This window comes from Ochotona curzoniae, unplaced genomic scaffold, assembly GCF_017591425.1.
Source record: "Ochotona curzoniae isolate NIBS_2020 unplaced genomic scaffold, NIBS_Ocur_1.0 contig_4516, whole genome shotgun sequence".
Lineage (NCBI taxonomy): Eukaryota > Metazoa > Chordata > Mammalia > Lagomorpha > Ochotonidae > Ochotona > Ochotona curzoniae.
This window is the reverse complement of record NW_024466313.1, coordinates 4867167-4891260: the sequence shown is the minus strand read 5'-3', so window position 1 is coordinate 4891260 and position 24094 is coordinate 4867167. Positions and strand designations below refer to the sequence as shown.

The 24094-nt window shown below is 48.2% G+C and overlaps 1 protein-coding gene across 2 annotated transcripts in view; it reads right to left on the bottom strand.

Moving 5' to 3' along the window:
* PCNT (pericentrin) overlaps positions 1 to 24094 on the bottom strand; it is a 106603-nt gene that overhangs the window by 2284 nt on the left and 80225 nt on the right. For both annotated transcript variants that reach the window (XM_040986774.1, XM_040986775.1), the window contains 8 exons: positions 23843 to 23993; positions 22823 to 23254; positions 20463 to 20695; positions 19145 to 19247; positions 7696 to 7869; positions 2851 to 2955; positions 1680 to 1912; positions 277 to 353 (listed from right to left, as the gene is read on the bottom strand). In XM_040986774.1, coding sequence (XP_040842708.1) covers positions 277 to 353; positions 1680 to 1912; positions 2851 to 2955; positions 7696 to 7869; positions 19145 to 19247; positions 20463 to 20695; positions 22823 to 23254; positions 23843 to 23993 — 1508 coding nt within the window. The remainder of the gene's footprint in view (positions 1 to 276; positions 354 to 1679; positions 1913 to 2850; positions 2956 to 7695; positions 7870 to 19144; positions 19248 to 20462; positions 20696 to 22822; positions 23255 to 23842; positions 23994 to 24094) is intronic.

The window sequence follows — 24094 nt, the reverse complement described above, 5'->3', positions numbered from 1 at the left end:
CGGCTCAAGGTCAGCCCTGAAGGCACAGGTGCAGCAGTGCAAGGCAGCACTTCCACCCAGTCCTTGAGAGTAACAGGGCCGTTCTACACTACCAGAGAAGCACTTCCAGGGCCAATGCTACTGAGCAACGGTGCCTAGTGACTCTCAGTCCTCCTGTGCTTGTCCCACCTGTGACAGCTGCACTGCCGGAACCGACCACTGAAGGCAGAGATGGGCAAAGCCTTGCAGGAAAGCCCTAAGGAAAGCAGGACTGAGCAGGGGCAACTGAGGGCATACCTGGGCGGGGAGCTTTGCCTTGAGCCAGGGCTCCTTTCCGATCTACTTCTTGCCATTTCCTGACCAAAAAACGTAACCTACAAAAAAGAAGACAACATCTATTTGTAGCCAGAGAAAAGCGGGAACCAAAGGAACAGGTAAAATCCCAACATGACTGAAGTGGTAGGACTGTGCTGCCAGATTCATCGTGCCCCGTGACAGCTGAGCCTGGCTGCAGGCTGGAGAATCAGGCTCCCCTGGAGAGCCCTCTGAGCACCCACATGGCATGGAGCCCTCCCAAGCTCAGTGCCTCTGACTCCAACTGAGCCAGCCCTCACCCTGCCCAAACACCCCAAGACACGCCAGGCACACACCAGTGTCAGGGAACAGAACACTGCTCCTCCACTTCTCATGACTCTTCCCTGTCTCCATCCCACCACTGGTGCCACCTGACTGGCTCAAGAAAGGTATGTGTGGAGACGAGGGCCCCAAGCCTAGGGGAGGTCAAGGGTCCTGGTGACCCCATCTTCTGCCTGGCACCCTGCACTGCACAAGTGCACAACAGCACCCAAGCAGCACATGCCTCAGACAGGGCTGAGCAGACACGGTTGCACAACCCGTAGGGGACATACAATCTTCAAATCCAGCAAATTTTAGGAGACACAATGGTGGTGTAGTAGGCAAAGCAACAACCTATACACATTTCATATGGGAGCTAATTCAACTCTGGGCTGCTCCACTTCTGATCCAACACCCAGCTGATGGCCTGGAAAAAGCAGAAAACAGCCCCCAGGTGGCTGGGCTCCACCACCTGTGCAGAGGTTGTGTAGTCTGGCTAAGGCCTGGGCCACTGCGGCCATCTGGGGAGCGAACAGCAGATTTCTCTCTCTCTCTTCCTCTCTTTCAAATAAATGAATAAAACTTTTTAAAAAATAGATTTTAAAACTTCACGATGAAATGAACTTTCATCACTGTGAATTCTGAAATGACTAAACTCCCAACAGCACAGAAACAAACAGAAAAAACACAGCAGAGAGAGCCACAGATGAGCTCCTGGGACCCATACAGGCGGATATGGGTGCTGTGGCACTGGGGCAGGCGGATCCCAAGAGAGCCACAGGACAGCGTGAGGTCAGTGTGGCCACCATGTTCACAGGCTCAAGCTCACCACCCTCCACATTCATGCCCAGAACACAAACCTAAAACACAGCTAACAGAATTCAGACTGAAAGCGAGTTTGCACCTCTGTGATCAAAGCGCTAGTGTGAAGCCAGCAAGGGACAGGAGGTTCTTCTGTAACAAAACTTTCCAATTTGGCACAACATCACTTCAAGGCCACTCAGAATGGAAAACAGTGGGGTTCAGGAGTGAAATCACTTGGGAACCCCGAGTGTGCTGCTGGCTGAGCTGGCTGTGGAATTTACCGTGACACCGCGATGACCACCCTGACAGCCGTGCGGAACTTGGTGAAGGGGCGCGACCCACTGGCCTTCTTATCTGCTTTGGAGGGAAACACGCCGAGGTGTGCGATCATGGAGAGCGTCTCCTGCTCTGAGTCCTGGAACCCACCGATCAACAGCAGCAGGTACTTTTTCTGATAGATGAGGGCTTTTCTAAAGCTCTCTGCCCTCAAATAATGCAGGTACAACTTTTCCATCTGAAAACGAAAAGGAAACACAGACATCTCGATGGCCAGCTCCCAGAGTACGGCTCTGGCTACTCTTCTCACAGAAGGCTCTGCCTGACCCTCTGAAAACCCCCAGCACCATCTACAGCCAGAAATCACTCTGGGCTAAGAAGTAGTAACGTTTCATTTCGATGTTGCAGAATTGAGCATATTCATAAGCCAACGTCACTTCAGGACTGCAAAGATGCTTTTGCATATTGAAGAGCTGTGTTCAGTGGATGACGTGCAGAAGCACAGGCCCCTCCTCCACAGCAGTGCCAGTCAGCACTGGGTGTTGGCCCACAAACTTCAGCAAAGTTCCAACTAGCTGAGGTGGGTGAGGTCTCATCCCCAGCAGACACCACTATGGGAGCTGGGGTGGTGGTGTGCAGCCAAGAAATCTGTGTCCAACTCCCAACACGCTTCTCCCCAGCTTCTCCCATGACCAACAAACAATATGAGGGTGTTATAAGGCTAGAAACCAACCACACTGCGCGAGAGGTCACAAGCCCGGCCCCTCAGCACAGAAAGTCAGCATTCCACCAGACTTAGATGCTGCACCACAAACACCAGCAATGCGGCTACAATACATGGCAACAGTAAGTCCCACTCAGAAGAACTGGATGGTTCCCAGGAACAGTCCTGCAAGCTTCACCCCTGCCCACTCCTGCTCTCACTAATGTAGCAGGTGTCTCCTCGCCCCACCCCTGCCCACTCCTGCTCTCACTGATGTAGCAGGTGTCTCCTCACGCCCCACCCCTGCCCACTCCTGCTCTCACTGATGTAGCAGGTGTCTCCTCGCCCCACCCCTGCCCACTCCTGCTCTCACTGATGTAGCAGGTGTCTCCTCGCCCCACCCCTGCCCACTCCTGCTCTCACTGATGTAGCAGGTGTCTCCTCGCCCCACCCCTGCCCACTCCTGCTCTTACTCTAATGTTGTAGGTATTTGCTTCCTCACTTGCAGATGCCACTGGCTGTCCCGCTGAACTCTGCAGAGCTGCCCCCTCTGGTTTCCATGTAGAGCGGTCTGACCTCTGTAAAAAATCATAACAGAGACGTACTTCAACAAGAACGCTGTGGGAAGAATGTTGAAGAGCAGGGTAGGCTAGGATTGACAGCCGCTGCCCTGCAGCCTACACAAAAGCCTGCTCTCTTCCCTGGTCTTCCAGGACTCCTGCAGAATTTGGAGAGGCTGGGCTGTCTGGACTGCGTCATGCCACATCCTCGACAGCCGCAGCATGTCTTAAAGTGGGGCCGGGTAGCTAAACGAGCCTCAGTCTGTCTCTTACTTAACCCTCCAGGGTCTTATTACTGCCATTTACTAATGTGGGACTGCACCAAAAGTGCATTTTAGTAAAAACCGAACATCCAACTATTTGTAAACACCTTCAAATTCAAAAGCTTAACGGCTTGCATACTTGCACTCATGTGTGTGTGCAGAACATACTAGATAGTGGGTGAGAACAACCTTGGCAAATGTAAAAGTACTGAAGTTATTCAGAGAATGTTTTCTCACGGTGATGGAATTTAAAACACAAGTCAAAGGCAAGATGGAATCAGTGGACATTCAGAAACTGAACAACATTCTAATGATGAGCCAGGGTTAACAGGCTATCCTAAGAGAAAAGAGAAAGTTGTGATGCTGGCTTCCCTGGTGGGAGACCACTCGAGTCCCACCTGCTCTGCTTGTAACCCTCTGGCCACTGCGACCATCTGAAAGTGAACTAGCCTTTCAAATACATGAATAAAATAAATCTTATTAAAAGGGTGATCTTTAGTATTAAATGCTTACATGTGAGAAGTCTCAAATTTACTATTTAAGCTTCATTTTAGGCAACTACAACAGAAGAATCAGAAGAATCAATGCAGGGGTGGGGGAGGAACAGTACGTAGGCATGCGAGGTATGGTGAAGCTATCACTGGAGTGGTGTCTGCAGCCCAAACTGGAGCACTGGGGTGGAGTTCCACTGCAGCTCTGACCCAACTCTCTATTAAGACATCCCCTGGAGCCAAGGTCTCGGGAGACCAGTGTGGAACTCTAGGCTTCGTCCCGCCCTGAGCCTTGTGTGCATTGAGAGAGGGAACCAGTGGATACCTTTTAAATAAGTAAGAATTTTAAAAATAATTATCAAGATGCTTGGAAATAGAAAATCTAGGGAGAATTTCACTGACACCAAAGCTCGCTGTTTGGGATGTAGGATCTGAATTTAGAAGATTCCAGCCAGACTGACTAACCTGCCACCCAAAGAGGCCACAAGTCAGCACCCCTGGGATCTGTGGTTCTCGTCCATCTCCTGGAACCCTGTGGACTGGGCCCACGAGGACACCTCAACCTCAGCTGCTCTGTCATTTCCTGAGTGACATGGGGCTCATTTCCAGGTCCGGGGATCTCCTCAAAGCAGAAGCATCTTCTGCACCTCCAAGGACGCTCTTGCTCAGGGTAAGAGGTTGGCTTCCAGTGGAGCCATGGATCACGCTTCCATGTATGACACCGCACTTCTCAGCCAGGCTGCAGGGCAGGGTCTGCACAAGCTCCAGTTACAAAGAGAGCCCTGGGTACTGGGGTAGATAGAGAAGCTATGCCCCTTCACCAGACATGGGCCCTGGGTACTGGGGTAGATACGGAAGCTCCGCCCCTTCACCAGACCTGGCCCCATCGCCCTCTTCCATCTGGTTCTTCACCTGCCTGACCCTAAATGTCTCTTACAACAAACAGCTCCTTGGGAAGGGATCACAGGGACCCCAACTTAACTGCTCACGAATTAGGGCAGCAAAGGTCACAGCCGGGACTTCCTGGGAGCACCTGGAGTGGGGGAGGCTATGTGCAGTGAGCCCTTCACCAGTGGGCTCACCACTGATGTCTGCTTGTGACTGGAAAACACCCACATTTCAGAGAGCAGAAAGTAGCCCTAACTGTCCTCCACCTGCCAGCACATAGCACATCTGTCATCTTCCCAGGAAAGAAAACACTAGGCCCAGAAGATTTCACTGCTCAGTTTCAATAACTGTTGACATTAAAAACCACATCAGCTCTACACAATCTCTGTCTAAGGCCAGAATCACTACAAGGGCGATACAATGAGAGGAAGCACAGCCCACCTGGCTCAAGGAAGCTGGCAGAAGTGCTCAGCAGCACACTACCACATCAAACCCAGCGATACGTGCTGAGAACACACATCAGTCAAGGGCTGGTGGCGAGTGACCAGGTAAACTTAACCTCAAAAACCAATACAACCCACTCCACTAACAGAACAAGACAAATCCTGTGACTACATTAAAAAAATGCAATGAAGTTCATCACAATAAAAAGTCTACCAAGTAGGAAGAAAAGGGATCTCTCTTGCATTCACTGCGTTCACCAGCCACAGCTCGCCTCATCGCTTCTCGGTCTCTTCCCTTTGTTTGTAACTATGGCTTTCAAATAACAAATACATTTTCAAAATTAAGTGTGTTTCTATTAGCAGTCATGAACAACCGCCAGGAATTTTTAACTAATGATAGCACCCGGAAAATGGAATATACAAAGTTGGGGGAAGCATTTTAAGACTCTGCCTCCCTCACTTACAACTCTAAAGAAGAAAAATTCAGATCTAAACACAAGAAGAAATATGTTAAGTTTATGTATCAAAGACAACACAGTTCTTCCAAAAATATTTTTTAAAAGGAATTATGTTAAATTCTTTACTTTTTAAGATTCATTTGTTTTTATTGGAATGTCAGATATACAGAGAGGAGGAGAGACAGAGAGGAAGATCTTCCACTTACCGATTCACTCCCCAAGTGGCCACAATGGCCAGAGCGGAGCTAAGCCCATCTGAAGCCAGAAACCTGGTCTCCTGCACAGGTGCAGGGTCCCAAAGCTTTGGGCCGTCCTTGACTGCTTTCCCAGGCCACAAGCAGGGAGCTGGATGGGAAGTGGCTCATCTGGGATACAAATCAGCGCCCATATGGGATCCCAAGGTGAGGACTTCAGCCACTAGGCTACCACTCCAGGCCCCCTAAAGAAATAGCTTTATGGGCATACAATTCACATACTACCAAATCAGCCCAGGCTATGCAGCCATCACCACAGCCAACCCTAAGACACTCTGCATGCACTGTCTGTCTGCCTGCACATCTGCCTAACTGGGTCCCTTGCACATGGAAGTAGACAGACTGGAGTCTTCAGTGCCTGGCATCTTGCACTGAGCATGTTTTGGGGGCTCACACATGGTGCAGAAGTGCAAATATTTTCTTATTTCCACGTAATGTTCTATTTGCAGATACGTTATTGCATTCTGACTATTTCCATGTTTTGGTTACTATGAGCAACAGCTATGTGAAACAGCATCTCAGTTTTAATGTAAACATATTTCTAGGATCAAGATTTACAACTGTCAGACAACACAGTAACTGTCTAACCTTTGAAGGAAGTGCCAACAACTTTCAAAGCAACTGTACCATTTCTTGGGTTTAAAACAATCACAGGGCCCGGCAGCGTGGCCTAGAGGCTAAAGTCCTCGCCTTAAATGCACTGGGATCCCATATGGGCGCTGGTTCTGATCCTGGCAGCTCCACTTCCCATTCAGCTCCCTGCTTGTGGCCTGGGAAAGCAGTTGAGGACAGCCCAAAGCTTTGGGACCCTGCACCCGTGTGGGATACCCGGAAGAGGTTCCTGGTTCCCAGCTTCGGATCGGCATAGCATCAGCCGTTGCGCTTACTTGAGGAGTGAATCATTGGACAGAAGATCTTCCTCTCTGTTTCTCCTCGCTGTATATCTGACTTTGTAATAAAAATAAATAAATCTTAAAAAAAAAAATCAGTGTAAAAACTAGCAGGATTCTAAAAAGTTACAGGAAGTACAGCCACATAATTTGAAACAAGTAGTTAGAGGATTTTCACTAGTCAATATGGGAAGACGGCTGACTTCCCCAGGTAAAGCACAGGGTAACGGGACAGAGGCAAACACAAACATGGCTGACCTGGCACAGACAACTCCACGGAGGAAGGAAGTCCTTCAAGTGTGTCACAACACAAGCCACAACCTAGCTCTCAAAACCATAAAAAGCACTCAGCGGGCCAGCACTGTAAAGTGGGGTAAGGCTGCTACCTACAGGGCCAGCTTCCCATCTGGGTACCCGTTCAAACCCCGGCTGCTCCACTTCAAGTCCAGTTCCCTGCTAATGTTCCTGGGAAGGTGCGGGAGACAGCTGAGGTGCTTTTGCTCCTGCAGCCATGTGGGAGATCCAGAGGTTGTCCCGGGTCCCCGACCCTCCAGTGGAGATCCAGAGGTTGTCCCGGGTCTCTAACCCTCCAGTGGAAATCCAGAGGTTGTGCCAGGGTCCCTGACTCTCCAGTGGAGAACTGGATGAAGCTCCGAGTTCCCAGTTATGGCTTCAAACAATCTGTCACTGCAAATATTTGACGAGCAAACTACTAACAAGATTACTCTTTCTGCCTTTCAGGTATATGAAAATCAACTTTTAGGATTGGCTCAGCTCCAACTGCTGCGGTCACTTCAGGAATGAATCATTGGAAAGAGGACCTTCCTCTCTGTCTCTCCTCCTCTTTGTTATTTATATATCTGATTTTCCAATAAAAATAAATAAATCTTTTTTTTAAAAAATGCATCATAGAATTAAATGTGCAAAGTAAAACATATGAGACAATGGACTTTATCAAAAACAGATGCTTTGTAAAATATCAACACTGAGAAGGAAGACAGCAGAAAACACCACACTTCACGCAAGGCAGAGCAGGACACCGAGGGCCAACCTGGAGGGGGCAGTACATACGCTGAGGGCGCAGCCCCTGTGCAAATGCTGCTTCAGGGTCTTCTCCAGCCTGGACACGGCCCTGCACAGCTCCGCCTTCTCCCGGGTCAGGGTGCTGAGGGCTTTGGTCAGAGAATCGTTGTCTTTCAGGAGGACGTCCACAAGCTGCACCTGGAGCTCTGCGGCCGATTTCTTCTGAAAAAAGGAAAGTCACGACACCAATCTCTAAGAAGCATCTGCTGCGAGGACAGCTTGTGCTCTGTTCTCAACTCTCATGGGCGCAGCGGGGTGGGACACTGCCACGCTGGGCAGAGCAGTGTAGTGACAGTCTGGAAACAGGCTTCACACCAGAGCACACGACACCAGTGACGCAGGCCTTGGTTAGAGGATACAGCTCCTCTGTCAACCACATCAGCCAACAACACCCCGTGAGGTCAGAGGTCAGGTGGCTCAGGGAATGATGGACCAGTGCTGCACCCTACTTCCCCTGAAGCCCCTCAGGGACGTGGATCCACAGAGCCTGCAGAAGCAGGACATCAGTTCTCACAGAGCAGAGCCATAACTCCTACAGACCAGCAGCCCAGGCCACAACCCAGGCCATGCAGCGTGAATGACCGTGAAAAAGTGTACAGGGTCACAGTTGATTGGACAATATTTGTATGAAACAACTGAATGGGTGCCTTTTGTGTGACTGACTGGATATCCTTTGCATGAGAACAACCGAATGGCTACCTTTTTGTATGCCTGATGGGATATCACTTGTATGAGAACAGTTGAATGGAAAGTATGTGTGTATGAGAACACTTGGTGGAATATACAAGACAAAAGGACTTCCAAACAAAAGCATAGAAACAGTTGATGGGTTTGTTGATGAGCTCAATACCTCCATCCTAATCCTATATGACTCTCAGTGTATAAAGTGTGTTGCCATCAGTCAGTAGTCCATGTGTGTTATTATCGGCTCCGTGCACCGAGTCCATCGCTGCAGGACAGCAACAAGGAAGGGAGTGCAGACAACCAGCACATGCTATAGCAGCAGAGCTGAGAACCCACAGGAACATAACATGCAACAGGGCACCTAGCATCACGTCATGGAACTGGTGCCCCCTGCTCACCCAGATAAGATGAAGCAATGAGAATTTGGGGGGGGGGGAGGGAAGGAGATAAGTGACCAACGATAAAAGGGGGAACAGTCAGCACTGTGGCACAGCATGTTAGGCCACCAATTGTGGTGCAAGCATCCCACATGATGCACCAGTTTGAATTCTGGCTGCTCCCGTTCCAATCCAGCTTCCTGCTAATATACCTGGCCTCCTGGCCTCCTGCTACCATTGTGGGAGACATGGATACAGTTCCAGGCTCCTAGCATACTTGGGGAATGAACCCGCTGATGGAGGAGCTTTTTCTGTCTCTCCCTCTTTCTCTGTAACAAATAAAACTGGGCCCAATATTGAGATGTAACAATGTAAGCCACCACCTACAATGTTAACATCCCACATGAGTGCTGCCTCAAGTCCCAACAGCTCTACTTCTGATCCAGCTCCTTGATAATGGCCTAGGAAAGCGGCGAAGGATTCAACTCCTTGGGTCCCTGCACCCACATGGGAGACCAGAAAAGCCCCTGACTCCAGCCTGGCCCTGCAATGGCTATTGCAACCATTTGGGCAGTGAACCGGTAAGCAGAAGCTTTCTCTTTCTCTCTTAACTCTGCATTTCAAATGCAGAAAGAAATCTTTAGCTTTACCCACTAACGCACAGTCCCAGCTTCCTACACTGACTTTAAAATCAGCCAAGAGGGAACACTGGGGTCCCAGTGTGACAGGAGTTAGACTGGGTAGTAGGCAGTTAGGGTATTCTGGGTCTCCAAGTCATTTTTTTTATAAAAGAGAATTTCCCCCACCATGTCTTAGATTCTGCAGAGCACGTTTCTTCCAAGGGACAATGGTGCTATTAGCACATCAATTCCCCACCTGAAGTATTGGCCACTACCTCCAGCCATTGTGTGGGAGGGCCTCAGGCTGATCTCCTTATCATTGAAAGGAGGGCAGGAGGAAGTAACAGACATCTGCCCAAGGCCTGGAATGTCCTATGTCTGGCACCTCTCTGGTCTTTTACCCCAAAACCAGATACCTGGGGACCAGGAAATTCCTTTGTCCTTGGACAACCCCCTTCTGAAATAAAGCTTTAAAAGGCCACAACATCACCACCACCACCCCACCACCCCGTGCACGGGTCCTTTCTATCTCAAAGCCCCCTCCTGTCCAGCCTCCTTTCTCAAATTTTCAAATAAATCCTGCTTTAAAACTAAATTGGGTCCGCACGAAAATTCTTCTTTCCTGCGAGACAAGAATTGAGGTTGCTGCTGTACTCGGGGTCAAAAACCCTACAACACCAGCAAGCTACTCTGTTCTCAAAATAGAGTGTACATTGCCTCCTCTGCCTGCAGGCTCCAGGCTGATCTGCTGTGTAGGAGTAGCTGCTGAACTACACTGACTCAGGTACAGTAAGCCGCCCTGCCACTGGCAGGAGCTACCAGAGTCAGGGCCCTTCCCAGGCAGAGAGCAGGCCCCCTGTACCCACAGCTGTGGCCTAGAGCCATGCTTGCCTGCTCTGTACCGTCCAGCCGCTTTCTCTCAACTTGGTGGGGCTCAGCACCAGCAGCAGATTCAGCTCTGGAAAGGCCCTTCCGCACCTCTGATAGGAACAGTCTGACTATAAGTACTTCACATTTACATTGCTCCGGTAAAACATGACCATAAATGGAGCTTTGGGAAATATGGGTTGGAGTACTATTAATAATCTTAATTGTATCCTCAATATTGTTATAGTTTTATCAGAAATTGATGACCCAGAAATAGCTGCAATAATAGACCTCCTTTGCAAGTTATGCTGTGATTTAATAATGGATATAGTGTGTATGTTAGAGTCTTTTAACAAAGGTGACTCCATCTTCCTAAACTACTGGTGAAATGGGGCCTCCTCTCCTATCGCTCCTGTCAAGAGACTCCTAGGCGCACAAGCCCTCCCCTTATCACCTTTGTCAAGAAGCCACAATGTACGTAAGCATGTCATGGTAGAAATGATAAAGAAGAAATAATTGTATATTAATGAATATGTATGTTTTGAGAATGAATATGCATGTTTTCTTAGAACTGAGAGAAAGCAAGTGTTACTGATAGATAACATGTAATAACCAATCAAAACATTGTAAACAACTGCCTGTCTTGCCCCTGGATTTGTATATAAACCCATGCATTTGTCCCAGTTACTGAAGCCAGCAGGCTCCCACGAGGCCGGAGCCAAAAGCCCCTGGGCTTCCACTCGAACTTGCAGGCTCCCACGAGGCCGGAGCCAGAGAAGCCAGTAGGCTCCCACGAGACCGGAGCCAAGGTTTTGGGCTTCCACTCGAACTTGCAGGCTCCCACGAGGCCGGAGCCAAAGGCCTAGCAGACTTCCACGAGACCGAAGTCAAGAGGCCCTCTTGGTGGCTTCCCCCATCCTGTTTGGTGTGTGCTTGTCTGAATAAATGCTTGAATGCTTGATTGCAAAGCATCCACTCTCGACTCTTGGCATTTGTTCTGGTGACCGGGCTCGGTGTTCGCGACAGTTGGCGTAGTCGGCAGGATCCTCGGAGGACACAATTCCAGCTCCAACCCCAGCTTGGAGGATCGAGGAGGACGAACACCCGGATTGGTGAGTGCCCCGAATGGGATGGGTCAGAAGGAGGATAGAAAGATATTTGGAAGTGAAATTTGAAGAAGGGATCGGTGATTTAATTAAAACTGCCGTCAGTTGTAATTTTGTTCAGTGGGAATTTAAATTAATTAAGGCACAATTGTTAGTTAGATTATCAATATGGGCCCAAAAATAATAGAGAGATTTAAGAAATTGAATTTCCGGAAAGGAAATGAAGAAAATGAGAATAAGGAACTTAGACCCCAAACCTTATGGCGCAGTTGCGAACGTGGAGTTCAGGCAAAGTTCCCTAATTATCCAAAGGGCACAGCTGTGGGGGTCCAGCTGAGCAACCCAGATATAGTAGAGCCGATCCTAGCAAGAGCAGGAAAGAAGGAAGTTCCCGGCATCTTATGCAAGGTTATTAATGACATAGAGGAAGACAGACAGCGAGGAAAAAGGTTGGTTAAGGAAGCATTGTTAAAATCAGGTAACCCATTCCTAGCTAAGGTGTATGAGGAACAGTTGGAGGAAACTAGTAAGGCAATGCCAGTGACAATTACCAAATTGTCAACCCCAGTAAGCCAACGCGGACGCGCAGAGGCTGGGGAAAAGGTGGTGGAAACCCGAGAGTTAACTAGGGCTGAGATCTCTCAGATTCGTGGAGATTTCTCTCAGAAACAGCATTCTGATGTAGATTATTTAGATGCACTATGGACTAAGGGAGCCACAGGTTTAAAACTGACAGCAGAAGAAATGAAGCAGATTAACTTAACAGTAGAACATCCAAATTTACAGGAAGCTTTAAGATCAGTCATAGAATTAGATGAAGATGAGACCAAATCCTTGTTTGCATGGATTGCACGAGCATGGGTGCAGGCCTTCCCATATTTAGATTTGGCTAGTATAGAACCCCAAGCCAGGTGGAGTGACCCAGTACAAGGTATTCGGGTGATAAGGAAGATAGGGTTACTGTGCAAAATGTATGAGGATAACCCAGAGCTTCACCCACTGAGAATACGATTAACACCAGCTATGAGGAATGTCATAGTAAGAGGAGCACCAGAATCCATGAGGATGTTTTTGGCAGGGAGCATTGCAGGCATGCATGACTTACAGGAAGTGACTGATTGCCTTAGACAGTACCGGGACTTAAGTAACAATCCTAGGGGAGTATTTGCCACACAAATGTATGAGCCTTTCCCGAGCTTTCAGGTAACAGAGGCATCTCAGGTAAGAGCCCCTTTCCAAAACATTCGGGTAAAAAACGAAGGAAGGGGCCCGGGAAGTGGCCAGCCCGGATCCCTTTCCAGGAGGCCTCACCCACCGCGCAGTTTTTTACGCGGAAGGAATGGACAAGGTTCCCAAGGGATGACAGTAGGATTTCAGAGGCAGGGACCGTCCAACGAACAGTTTCCAAACGGGCAAGGTTGGAAACACAACGTACGGCGGCAACAACCCTGGTTCACACTCCAGTACAGAGGCAATTTCACTGCCACCCAGGCAGACCGGAGAGAACAGAAGGTACATCCTCCTGGCAGGAAGGTGTGAAGGGAAGGAATTTCGTGCGAGGTTCTTGGTCGACACAGGGTCGCAGGTAACCATTGTTAATAATGAAGTATATGTTAAGGAAATCAAGCCAGAAAATTGGGTAAGGGGGATATCCGGAGCCCCCATACCCGCCCAAAAAACTTCAATTGTAATATATGTATATAATAGGGAACCCCTGCAGGCAGATATTATGAAAATGAATGTTGAATGTGTTTTAGGCATGGATTTATTGCAGGATATAGTAGGGGAATGGCTACCATTAAAACAATTAAAGGGGATCTGTGCTGTAATAAGTATAGTAAAAATTGATCCAGTAGTACTCCCTCGAATTCCAGCTAGCTTTACTAAACAATATCCCATTAAGGGAGAACATGATGAAATTACTGAGGCTTTAAGGGAGTTAGAAGATCAGGGGGTGGTAGAGCGCACCCAATCATTTAATTATAACAGTCCAGTTTGGCCAGTAAAGAAACCTAATGGTAAATGGCGTTTTACAGTGGATTATCGTAACATCAATAAATTATCACCACAAATGCCAGGAAATTTACCTGAAGTAGAATCCATATTTTCGGGCATTAAACAACTAGCTCCAGAGTGGTATGCAGCTGTTGATCTTTCCGATATGTTCTTTTGTATACCCCTAGCTGAGGAATCAAGAGAAATTACTACCTTTACCTGGGATGCATGCCAATATCGTCTCACTAGGTTGCCACAAGGGTACCGGAATAGTCCAATCATTGCCCATGCTACACTCCGACAAACTATTCCTTGGGACTCATTCCCAAAATCTGTAAGAGTCTTCTCTTATGTGGATGACTTGTTGGTTTGTGGCAAGGACAAATCTGAAGTTGATTCTACAATAAAACAACTAGTCACCCTGTTACAACAGGCAGGATGGACTGTAAATCCAGATAAAATACAAGGCCCTAGTCAACAGGTGAAATTTTTAGGAGTCTTATGGTCATCAGTAGGACCCAGCATCCCTGACAATGTTATGGATATTTTAACTCACATTGAAGAGCCCAAAACTAAACAACAAGCCCAACATATAATTGGTTTATTTGGCTATTGGAAAAATCACATACCCTATTTACAAATTCTTCTAGCACCAATGTATAAGGTTACTAGGAAAGCACAAGATTTTGTATGGGGTAAAGAACAACAAGATGCCTTTCATACTGCCTTGAGCTATATGAAATTATATGCACAATTATATATTCCCCAACCAGATGAAGAATTAGTTATAGATATTTTATTTGTGAAGGATCATGCATCATGGGGAATGTTTATTAAAAGGTCAGGGAAAACTTTACCAATTGGCTTCAGATGCAAAAGATTCCCATATGCACCAAACAAATATTCTCTATTTGAGAAATATGTTTGAGCAACCTATAGTGCTTTATCACCAATAGGTTTTTCTATTTCCAATAAACGCATACACATCCGCACTCCTGCACCCATTTTAGATTGGGTTAGGATGCGTGATGAATCTTTATCAGGCCTTCCCATTGAAAACAAGGTACTCCACTGGAAATGGCAATTACAACAGTTATTGCAGGATACTTTTGTTAAGTCCAGTACCAAGGTATCTACTCTAACAAAGAGTTAAGCCAAACACCAGTAATCCCAGCACCCAAGTTAACTACAGAACCTGATCGCCAACCAATTGGCCGATGGGGATCTAGTAAAACCCACCCTAATGCTTAGTTTACAGATGGTTCCTCCTCAGTGACTAATGGCAGAATATCATGGAAAGCAGCAGCTTTCAGACCCAGTGACAGGAAGATTCTCACTAGAGAAGGATCCAGACAGTCAGCACAAATTGCTGAACTACAAGCAGTAAAATTGGCTGTAGAGCAATCCATCAAGGAAGGTCAGAAACATGTACATATTTTCTCAGACTCATGGGCTGTATGCAATGGTATAGCCATTTGGTCTGCTAAATGGCGTGCAAACTCTTATACTATTAACAACAAACCTGTATGGGGCCAGGATGCTTGGCTATTTTTAGACCAAGCGCCCATTTCCATCTTTGTTACCCATGTAGATGCTCACACTAACAAAACTACCTTTGAGGCTGAGAATAATGCCATTGCTGATAGGTTAGCTAAAGTTAACATAGCTATTAAATTGCAAAATACAGCCCGTTGGAGAAGCACAATCACAGAGAAATGCATTAAATTAAAACGAGACCCGAATTGGCAAATGACTCTTCCAGGTACTGAAGCTCCAGTCACTCCACATGAAATTCTGGAAATTCATAGATTTAATGGTCATATGGGCACACATGCAGTGTTCCAATGGTTCCAACGATGGAACATTAAGGTTACATGGCAAGCATGCCGCAAGGCTATTCAGACTTGCCCGGCATGCCCCAATTGGCAGCAGCGTTTTAGACACCATAAGCCAAATACAATAGGCAAGCCACAAGAGTTTAACCATACTGTTCAAATAGATTATATTGGACCATTGCCTTCATTTAAGGACCAATATGCATGTGTAATAGTGGACGTCTGTACAGGGTTGGGCATGGCAACCGCTTCTAGACAGGCAAATCAGATATCTACTATATTTGCCCTTATCAGATGGTGCTCTGCATATGGCCTACCTACCATCATTGAATCAGATCAAGGTTCTCATTTCACCGGTAGCAGTGTACAGAAATGGGCTTTAGATTGGGACATTATGTGGAATTTCCACATTGCTTACAACCCTACTGCATCCGGATTTGTGGAACGTTTCAATGGCCTTCTTAAGGCCCAATTGCTCCAGTTTGAAGGTGAACAATTACAATGTGCACTAAATTTAGCTTGTTTTCAGTTAAATGATAGGGATCGTGTGCAGCGCCACTCACCTTTTCAAGAAGCATTTCTCAAATTAGCCTTGCCCTATCCAACCCCTACAGACTCCACTCTACTCATCCCAGACAAGGCAATTGGCAGAGACAGGAAGAATAAGGCCCTATACACGACGGACATCGTCGCACAGGGACCAGGACACTCATTTTGAACTACATCAGGTAAAGGCGATTTACGCCTCACCAAGTCTGATGATTTAATTGCAAGATGATTAGGCCAGTCTGCCGTGCCATTCAATTGCTTGTTGTAATAGTCTTATTTCTTTTGGCTTTGTGGCTTGTTGCCCACTATACTATCTGTACTACACGCAGTTGCAGCCCCGATTACACTGCTGTAGCTGAAATTATTGATATTGGGCCATGTGGCACATTTTCCAATTTCTCCTATCACCTTTTTGCTTTGTAAGTGGCGACGAGCCTTCCTTGAAGGACGCCACTTCCCCGACCTATTGGCTCAGCAGATCTATTTTCTCAAATTTTACCGCTAATAATTTACATTTTTAGAATCACTATGCTTTTTGCAACCATTTTTCAAGGAGTTTTTCCCCAAGTAATTGCACGGCATATTGGGATGCTAGGACCGATGCTCATTTTTCACCGGTCTGGCATGCTTCTGATTTGTCAGATGGATCAGACATTGGCTTTTTACAAACTAATATTAATGAAGAAAATCCTTTGAGATGTCATCTTATAGAATTGGTCCAAGATGTATGGGGGTCATCTCCCACGTATATTTATTATGCCCAGAAACTGGCGGCACACCCACATGTTGTGGGAATACAGATCAATGGCACCAGAAATATTACCTTTTATACACAAATGACTTCCGACACGTATTTTACGTGTGGAAAATTTCTTAAATATTCCTTGCCAGCACAAGCTTTTGCCCTATGGGAAAAGTCTGCCGCACCAACAGATGATTATGATTATTCTGATTTTTATTCTGACCCTTCTGACTATCCTGATTCTTCCGATTCTTCCCCTCCTACTCTTCCCGCTGCACGTACAGAATCTACTACGGAACCTCCCTAGAGAACATGTATGTCCAGTCAGGAAATTACATGTAAGCCAGAATTTCAAAAGCCCAACCGTACCTTGCCATTACCTTGGGGAATATTTTGTGATTTCATTGACAAAAATTTGGCCCAGAAGATCCAAGCTTTTTACCCAAACAAGACTATCTATGTGTCATGTGTAGCAAATTTTTCCAATTTACCAATTTATGGCTCATTCCGTCCTTTTACCTTGGCACCTGACGATAGGCCCTATGCTCAGCACTTTCATAATAATTTCTCTCTTCTGATTACTAATTCTTCTTATCTACCTATCAATCAATGGTGGGAAGTCATGCGCCTAGGTACTCAAACCTGGCGCACTCCATTGGTCATTACTGACCCTGTTCCACAACCCTTTCCATCTTTTAACCCACCCCATGAAAGTACCCGTACCCCTGACCTAACTGGCACTCAGGCTCTTCGCCAATTCCTTTGTGTGTGTAGTCTCTTTCTCTGGCATGAAACTCCCAAAAGTACTGATATGGGTTGGATTTGCTTTCCTTTTGAATTTCAATATCATTGTGACTTACTTCTATCGCAGCCCAGATATGCTCCTGATTATACTATGCCAGTATATGGTCCCTGGGGTGAAGAGACTTGGACCACCTTCCGGCTGAGCCGAAATTTTTGCCAAGCCCCACCGTGGTGAGTATTAAATGATATTTTTAATTTCACATTCTCCTTATACAATTATGCAAACTGGTATACAAAACCAATGTGGAACCAGTCACATTTATATCTCAACCCCAACAGGCCTGTGTCTTGGTCTAATGCTTATACCACATCTGATGACCACCTTGCAGAAACTCATGTAACCATCCCTTATCGATGGAATTTGACAGATATACTGAGCCCTGATGCATCTAATGTTGTTAATGTAACACAACGATTACCATTTTTAATTTGGACTAACCTTTCGCGGGTTAATGTCAATTTTGGCGTTACCTGCTTCCAAGAATATGATGAACATTTGCCCCATTGGGTGCCAGTGGCTAATATATCAAAGTCATCTGTCCAATATCTATGGGCCAATTATTCTACCATGGCCGTTGAACGAGCCGGACGCAAGCCAGTCTCTTCACACCCCCGTTTCTGGAAGAGGTGTGATTGGGGACCCTTTTCCATGAAAGGTGTGTCTGCCATACATCGCTCTTTGTTGTACAATGTATCCTATTTTGATTTACCTATGGATATCTCCACCCATGTTACCAATATTACTTATGCAATTCGTGCAAATTACCCAAGGAAACTCTCTCCAGCAGTCACTTTATATGACTACCACCCACCCTCTCTTAATGAAGTGGTATTGACAGTAAATTCTACATTGGCCGCATATATGCCTACACAAACCAATTGTCCAAATGATTTTGACATTACTGATGCGGTGGTAAGATATCCATTGGTCCCAGAGGCGGACCACCATACTGTGCACTGGTGGCTTTATCAAGGCATGAACTTTGATAATTTCACTCATGTACGGTGGGTGGGAAGTCTCCCATATTATACCTATATGCTTTTACCTGGACCTGATAATGAATGGGCTATGTATGATATTATTAGCCATAATATCTTGAAAAACCATACAGATGTTGTAGACAATTCATTTGTACACCCTGTCTTTGAATATCGAATGAATTTCGATACATGTGGGACTAAATCCCCGCTTGACCCATGTTTGGGGAGACTCACTTTCTCCATAGGTGGTAGGGTCGTCCCCACCTCGGGGTGCCTTACAAACAGACAGCTCAAAAGAAACAAATGGCCAACAGAGACACGAAAAAGTGCCCTCAGTGAAACGCCATCAAAACCACAATCAGATTCATCTGTGATTGTGGCTGTGCTGTTGAGGGGTGCAGAAAGGGGGTCTCAGGGGCAGTGCTGGTGGGAATGCTCAGCCACCTTGGACAACAGCACAGAGTTCTTTAGGGCAGCCGCACGATCCAGCAAGTCCACTCCTGCCCACTCCTGCCAGAGTAGCCCACTACTACTCCAACATGGCAGATCAGTCTCGAGCAAGTGGGTGTTCAGCCACAATCATGTCCTTCATCAGACGAATGGGTAAGCAAAGTGTGGTGTGTAAACACCAAGGATTAGTATCCAGCCATAAAAAGACTGGAAGCCGTGTTCTGCATCAGATGGATAGAACTGGAGGACATGACAGTGAGTAAAACAAGCCAGGCCCAGAATGCTCAATCTTGCATATTCTTCCCCATGCAAGCAAGATGTACAGGATAAAACCACAAAGCCTCCGAGCTGCCACAACATCCTCCTGAGACAGGGGGCCGCCCTTCACTCGGCTCCTGCCCCATCTGCCAAGCAGGCCCAGCCCTACCTGGGAAGAAGAGGCTGTGCTCAACTCAGACTTCAGGTCTTCCAGTGTACGCAGTAAAGACATTACAGCCTTCTCGTTGGAGGAGGTCCAGTCCTTGATAGTCCTGAAAAGTCACCAGGAGTCAGGAAAGTTGGTACACTTCCCAAGTGACCACTGTGCAGAGCTCTGAAAGAACCCTGCTGACAAGCCAAGAAAATTAGCTCAGCTGCAGGCACCAAGCAGCTGCCCCTGCGACAGTACCCCATGCCTGAGCTGCTGGCTCAGGCTGATGCTCTGTTTCCGATCCAGCTCCCAGCTGTTTCACCTAGGAAGGTAGCCTACCAGTGACAGCTCAAACGCTATACCCTACCATCCACATCATGGGCAGGATGGTGTTCCAGGCTCCTGGCTTCAGACTGGCCCAATTTAGCTGTTGCAGGCACTTGGGGAGTTGAACCAGCAGAGGAAAAAAAAAATCTCTGTCACTCTTTCAAACAAATAAATTTGTTTGTTTGTTTTAGAGAAAAGCAGTTTACCTAGCATAACTCTTTAGGTTCCAGAACATTTTGTGCGGGTTATCAGTGCATGTTCATGAATTGTTTCATTCCAGGTATATTTTCTCCATAAAAGGGGATGGGGAAATGGTAACCAAAGCAGGGTGGCAGGGCCTGTGGGCACGTATTTCTGTGCAAATTAACAACCTCCTGTCACTTACCCCCTGGGACAAGGAGCGTGGCTCCACACCCACACTCAGCTGCTCTGTGCTACAAACGCTCACGTTCCCCACGTGCTGTCTTACAAACGTCACGTGCAGGGGCCAGCACGGAGGCCTAGCAGCTAAGGTCCTCACCTTAAACACACTAGAATCCCATATGGGTGCCGGTTCTGATCCCAGCAGCTTCACTTCCCATCCAGTTCCCTGCTTGTGCCCTGGGAAAACAGTGGAGGACGGCCCAAAGCCTTGGGTCCCTGCACCCGTGTGGGAGACCTGGAGGAGCTCCTGGCTCCTGGTTTCGAAATGGCTCAGCTCCGGCCGTTACAGTCACTTGGGGATTAAATCATTGGATGAAAGACCCTTCTGTCTCTCCTCCTCTCCATCTGACTTTCCAATAAAAACAAATAAATCTTTAAAAAGAAAAAAAGTCCGGCGGCAGCCAGGAAAACTGTCTCAGCTAGAAGTCTACACACAAAGAGGACGACACTGACCCCAGCCGCTCTGCTCACCTCTTCATCCTAACCTGCCAGTTTTTATGCAGTCCTGTTCACCACTGCACAAAATCCATAGAAAAATGGGACAGAGGCCCAGATCCCAGAAAGTGCCCAAGAGGCCAGCCCCCACCTGTCCACGGTCTGGTTGATGAAGCCGGTCAGCAGCCCGGCAGCCCCGAGCAGCTGCTGCCTTATCTTCTCCAGCTTCTGGTGCCGCTCCTGCAGGTGGTCCAACTCGGAGCTGTCGGCCACACGGGGGCTCCCAGCCCGCGGTGGTGCCTCTCTGGCCTCCAGGGCCCTCACCGTCTGCTGAAGCTGCCTGATCTTATGCTCATCACGCTGCCGCTGCAGCTCCAGTTCTCGCTGTCATTGATATAAAACACACAAGAGAAATTTGTGAGTTTTCCAGGAAACCCAAGGACAGTTACGTACCAGGGCAGACCCTCCACGCCAGCACCAGGAGCCTGGATAGTAAGTCAGTGTTCTGCACACAGTCCTCACCAAAGGCCCCACAGAGCCAAGCAGGAAAGGTGCACACCGCGCACACAGCAGACGGGCCTCTTCCACATGGCTCAGATCTACACGGTGCTTTCTAAGGTATCAGCCAGGCCTGCATGACTGAAGCAAGCCACACAACCAGCAGCCCCATGCACACACGTACGCATCCTCTGCACACACACCATGCCTACAGACACAGGCAGGCCAAGCACAAGCAGGAGGAGCCAGGCCTCCTGGATTCCCCAGCTCACGGCCCTGGCCTGCCCCTCTGTACAGCAGTGCCCACCCCAGGCAGCTTCCACTGAGCAGAGACAGAGAGCTGATCTTGTCAGAAGTGAGCAGGAACAGGGGTGCTGCAGGGAGAGGCAAGGCCTCAGCAAGACACCCAATATCCCCAGCAATGCAGACAGCTCTGTCTGTGGGGAAAGTAAGATACGATGACCAGGATGTCCCCTCCCCCTTTCGTGGACAACGCCAGAACTGAACCCAGAGGAGGCAGCTTCAGAGACCCCACCCTCTCCCACAGCCAGATCCAAACCATTGGGTCCAGGCACTCCTCAGCATCCCCAGCTCACATAAGCAGAGACGACGAGCTGCATTTTCCACCTGAGAGACTGGCAGTTCCCAATATGGGGGGCTTCAGCAGCTGTGGCCTGAGAGTCTGACCCCATGCATCACCGACAGCACCAACAGTTCCCACCAGGAGGATTGTGAGCAACAGCCAGTCATTTTTAAACATGGTTATTTTTAAGCTATCATGGTGTCATCCATTTTTATTTTTAAAAAAATCACAATTAAATGATGAAAAGCTTGGCTGGAAACGTTAGATATGGTTTGAGGAAGTTCTCAGAAAGGAATCATATGACAGGCAGCTAGAGACCTGCTCCTCAGAGCAAAAGAGAAATCATACAAACAGCACAGGTACCCACGTATACAGACACATGCCACATAATACACCACAAGAGAGAGACACAACATGTACATACATGCTAGATACCAATGCACACAGCAGGCAGACACAAGTATAACTGCACACGCACGCACACTATGTATGCATGTAACCAAAAGTGCAAGCCTCCATGTACACATATCACATACACATCATGCACACCCCATATATATGTACACAAATGCACAATGCAACAACAGATAAAAGCCACAGCCCCAACATACCCAGAAAAAAAAACTTTATAAAACCTAATATTCATTCATGATTTTAAAACAACAAGAGCAAAAGAATAAACAACACAAGGGAACTGCCTCTAAGAGCACCTAAAACAAGCCCACTGCTAATGCCACCCTGAGCAGAAGGCAGCTGAACATCTGCTCGCTCGCCACGCTAGGTGATGCCAAGGACGTCCCCTCTCACCACTTCTAGCCAGCAAGGTACTGGTCAGAGGAAGCAGGCCGGACAACAGAAGCCAGAAATGAAGCCTGTCTACCTGGAGACAACCTGACCTCATAGGGAGAAAAGCCCACTGAAATGCAGGACCCAGTAAGTTCAGCAGGCTCCCAGGAGACAAGATCACAGCAGAACAGTGTCAGTAAAAACAAAGCAACTCAATCAAAATGTAATAAACTCATCAGAAATACAAAGCTTGTGCTTTGGAAGAAATGAAGGAAGTCCTAAAGAAATAGGAGGATGCTCCTGCCCACGGGTCAGAAGACTTAGCCCCAGACTAGATGAGATCCCTACCAAACAGGAAGGGTTTTGTGTGTGATGGGCATATGTGACGTGTGCGCATGGAGGCTTGCACAAGCAGCATAAGCAGGCAGACACCTCTACAGCTCTGCAGGAAGTCCAAGTCTAGAGGCAAAGCCACCACTCACCCAGCATACTGAGGGTCTCGGGGGCACACCCGGGCCTTGCCCAGGCCGCCACAACAGCTCTGGGAGGGCTCTGCCCCTTGGTCCTCCCTACTTGCCCAAGCATCCCTGTGCCCTTCTTGCACCCTCACTCTAGCTCTGCCTGAAGTAAGCTGGTTCTCCCACCTCCTTCTCCCGCAGGAGCTCCTCGCAGCGCTTCTGGGCCTCAGCCTGCAGCTGGTGCTGCGCCTGCAGGGCCTGCTGCTGCACTCTGTCCAACACGGCCTGGAGCTCACTTGCACGCAACTTCTCTTCCTTCAGCTTCCGCAGCAGAGCGTGCTGCGCTGGTCCCTCCTGAGCCCGGCGGCTCAGCTGCTCCGTCAAGAGCCGCTCGTGCTGTAAGGCCTCCGACAGCTCCCGCGTGCGGCTCTTCTCAGCCCCCAAGCTCTTCTGGAGCTCACAGAGCTGGCCACGTTCCTGAGCCAGCAGGGCCTCGCAGCGGGAGGACTCAATCTGCAACTCCTTCTGAAGATTGTCCTTGGCGGCCTGCTCATGCTTTAGCGCGACACACAGTTGGCTGTTCCGAGCAGACTGCTTCTCCAGCGCCAGTGTCAGCTCCTGTGTGGGGAGCCCATGAGACAGCAAGCATTAGGAAAATACTCAGCCTTTTCAGGCCCAAAGTTCTGCGTATACACCTTGACCCGGCAATTACTGCTTCAGAAATGGATCCCACAGATACAAATAGGTACAAACATCGCACACTACCTCATTTTCCTGAGCATATAGAAGTGGCAATGAGCAAAGACACATGAGCGTGCACAAGGATTCAGGGGCATCATCTGTCCCTTCCCCCAAACCACAGTACCCAGGACACACAGACACACAGGGCCGCCTGCTCTGACCCCATGTACTGCACCGGTAAACACCTACCGGTAAATCACCCTACCTTGGGGCTGAACTCAAGAGCATCTGTTACTGAACACAAGGACAACACGCCTGGCCTGCATCTGATCTGGGTGCAGACCCCAAGCTACTAGGGCCATCAGTGGGCCTTGAGAGCCCCACAGTGACCCTGAGGCAAACCAGCCATTTCCATTACTTCTGCCTCCAAAACCTCCCCATGGGGAATGCCAACACAAGCAGTAAGAACAGGCAAAGAAAGCAGAGAACACTTCACGCCCAGGGCCCCGGCAGCTGCTCGGGTACCTCCAGGGACTTGGAGCTCTGGACCTCCCTCTGCAGGTGCTGCTGCTTCTCCTCCTCCAGCTGGCTCTGCAGGGCCCGCTCCCTGGCGTGCTCACGCTCCAGCTCCTGAAGCAGGGCCTGTAGGTCCTTCTCCTTGCTGTCCAACGCAGACCTGCGTGGGGACAACAGGTAGCACCAGGACTCAGGCCAGCATCTGGGGCCAGGGCCTGCTCCCTCAAACGTCATAGCCAGGGCAAGGCAACAGGGACTGCT